This window comes from Lasioglossum baleicum, unplaced genomic scaffold, assembly GCF_051020765.1.
Source record: "Lasioglossum baleicum unplaced genomic scaffold, iyLasBale1 scaffold0127, whole genome shotgun sequence".
NCBI classification, from domain to species: domain Eukaryota; kingdom Metazoa; phylum Arthropoda; class Insecta; order Hymenoptera; family Halictidae; genus Lasioglossum; species Lasioglossum baleicum.
This window is the reverse complement of record NW_027469187.1, coordinates 86,473-89,634: the sequence shown is the minus strand read 5'-3', so window position 1 is coordinate 89,634 and position 3,162 is coordinate 86,473. Positions and strand designations below refer to the sequence as shown.

Sequence of the window (3,162 nt, the reverse complement as noted above, 5' to 3'; positions counted from 1 at the left end):
TGATAAACTAAGACCTGAAATAATATGAATTAATAAAAATAAACCAAGAATTGATCCAAAATTTCATATAATATTAATATTTGTAGGTGTTGGTAAATAATTAAAACTGATAATAAATTTTTAAGTTTTATTATTTTTTAATTTTTTATATTTATTCATATTAATTTATTTTGTTTCGTAAACATTTTTTTATGATAGATGTTATTTTAACTGAAAAATATAAAATAATAAATAATATAATTATGAAAAATAATATATTAATGTTTAAATAAATGTTCTTTTTTCAATAATTATTAATAAATTATTATTTAAATTTAAATTTGAATTATTAAATAAGTAATTTTTAAACAAAAAATAATTTAAATATATATATAAATAAATTGTTAATCAATTAACAAATAATCATATAATATTAATTTTATTAAATTTAAATTCTGGTAAATTTAATAAAGTAATAAAATAAGAAAAAATAATTATAATACCTGAAATATAAACTATTATACATGTAATAAATATATAAATATAAAATATATTATTATTAAAACTATAATTAGATAAAAATATTCTTATGGAATAAATTTAAAAATATAAAAAGTATTTTATACGAGAACAATTATTAACTTCTAATATTAAATTAATAATTAATAATGATGATAAATTTATTATAATTATTATTATTATTATAGATTATATTATTATAATATTTTTCAAAAAATAGTTTATTAAAAACAATAGTATTGGATACTATAATAATTTTAATTACTAATTTTTTTGAATTTTATTAATATAAAAATATAATTTAGCTTTAAATAATTAATTATTAATAGTAATTTACAAAATTAAAGTTTTTATTAAACTATAAAGCTAAATATTATAAAAATAATATTTATAATTTAATTATTGGAATTGTAATTATTATTTTATTATTTAAATTTATTGTATTATTTTATTTAAATAATTATTTATTAATATTTTTAATTTTAATTGAATACACTTCTTTTTATATTTTAATATATTTAATTTATAATAATAATGGATGAATATATTCAATATATTTAATTAATTCAGTAGGAGAAGCAATTTTAGGATTATGATTACTAGTAAGATTTAATTATAATATGGACATCAAAAAATTAAATTAACTAGATTAGTTAATTAAAATTTTTAAATGAAAAAATTATTAATTTTAATATTTATAATTTTTAAAATTTTAAATTAATTTAATTTTAAATTCTAATTTATTATTCTCAATTATTTTTTTTTATAATAATAAAATTAAATTGATTAGATTTAAGATTTATTATTATAAATTTAAGGTTAAGATTTTATTCTTTTAATTTATTAATTTTAACTTATTTCTTTAAATTACTAATTTTTTTATTTAATATTTGAAGCTAGATTATTAATAATTTTTTTATTAATAATGAATTGAAGTCATTCTGTAAATCGAATTTTAGCAAGATCATATGTAATATTTTGTACTTCATTTTTTTCCTTACCTTTATTATTTATTATTTTATGTTTATATATAAAAAATAATAATTTGATTTTAAAATTAATAGAATTAACTGATAATTATATTTCAATATTTATATTTATTTATACATCATTATCATTATTAGTTAAAATTCCTATATATATATAATGCATTCTTTATTATTGAAAGCTCATGCTGAATCACCTTTTTATGGTTCCATAATTTTAGCATCAATTATATTAAAATTAGGAAGTTATGGATTATTAAGATTAATATTTATTTCTAAATATATTTTTTTTAAATAAATAATTATATTTTAATTATTAGAATTTCAGGTATATTAATTTTAAGAATTATGTGTTTACGTCAATTAGATATAAAATTAATTGTTGCTATATCTTCTGTTATTCATATAGGATTAATATTAATACGAATAATAACTTTTACTAAATTAGGTATTTATGGTAGATATTTAATAATGATTTCTCATGGATTAAGATCATCTGGATTATTTTATTTAATTGAAATAATTTATAAACAAACAAATAGACGTTTATTAATAATTAATAATGGATTAATTAACTTAATGCCGTCTATACCTTTAATATGATTTATATTATATTCTTCAAATAGATCAGCTCCTTCTTCAATAAATTTAATTAGAGAAAGTTTTTTATTAATGAGTTTAATTTATCAATATAAAATTTTATTATTATTATTAATTTTATATTGTTTATTAAGATTTATGTATTCAATTTATTTATTTTCATTTATTAATCATGGTAAATATTATTTTAAGTTTAATTTATGTAATGGTAAATTAATTAATTATTTTACTTTAATAATACATTGAATTCCTTTAATTTTTGTATTTAACTTAATTTTAATTTAGATTTAAATAATTATAAAATATTAATTTTTAAAATTAATTCTATTAATAAATATTAATTTCAAATTATAATTAAATTATATATTTATTGAATTTATTAATCTTTCATAAGATTATTTTTTTTAATTTTTAATTTTAATATTTATTATTTAATCATATTATTATTATAGAATGAAATATTCTTGGATTAAATTCTATAGAACTTAATTTTATGATTTATTTTGATTCAAAAATAATAACGTTTTTATGTTTGTATCATTAATTAGATCAATAATTTTATTATATAGATAATTATATAAATGTAGAAAATTTATTAATTAAACGATTTTTTTATTTAATAATATTATTTCTAACTTCTATATATTTTTTAATTATTAGTTTTAATATATTAGCTATTATAAATGGTTGAGATGGATTAGGTTTAATTTCTTATTGTTTAATTATTTATTATCAAAAAAATAAATCTTTTAATTCAGGAATGTTAACAATTGTTTTGAATCGTTTGGGTGATTGTTCTTTATTTATATTAATTTCTATAACAATAATATTTGGTATATAAAATTTATTATTATATAAACTTAATAATTTAATAATAAATTTATTTATTATAATAATTTTTACTAAAACAGCACAAATTCCATTTTGTACATGATTACCAATAGCTATAATAGCTCCAACACCAGTTTCATCCTTAGTTCATTCTTCTACATTAGTAGCAGCCGGTGTATATTTAATATTTCGATATTTAGAATTATTAGAAATAAATTATAAAAATTTTATTTTATGAATTTTTAGG

The 3,162-nt window shown here is 12.7% G+C and overlaps 1 protein-coding gene across 1 annotated transcript; it reads left to right on the top strand.

Annotated features, from left to right (window-relative positions):
• The first annotated feature begins 1,644 nt into the window (after window positions 1-1,644).
• LOC143219993 (NADH-ubiquinone oxidoreductase chain 4-like) lies at window positions 1,645-2,657 on the top strand. The gene is given in 3 exon segments (XM_076445754.1): window positions 1,645-1,774; window positions 1,777-2,224; window positions 2,654-2,657. Coding segments are annotated over 3 exon segments (582 nt in total).
• The last annotated feature ends 505 nt before the right edge of the window (window positions 2,658-3,162 follow it).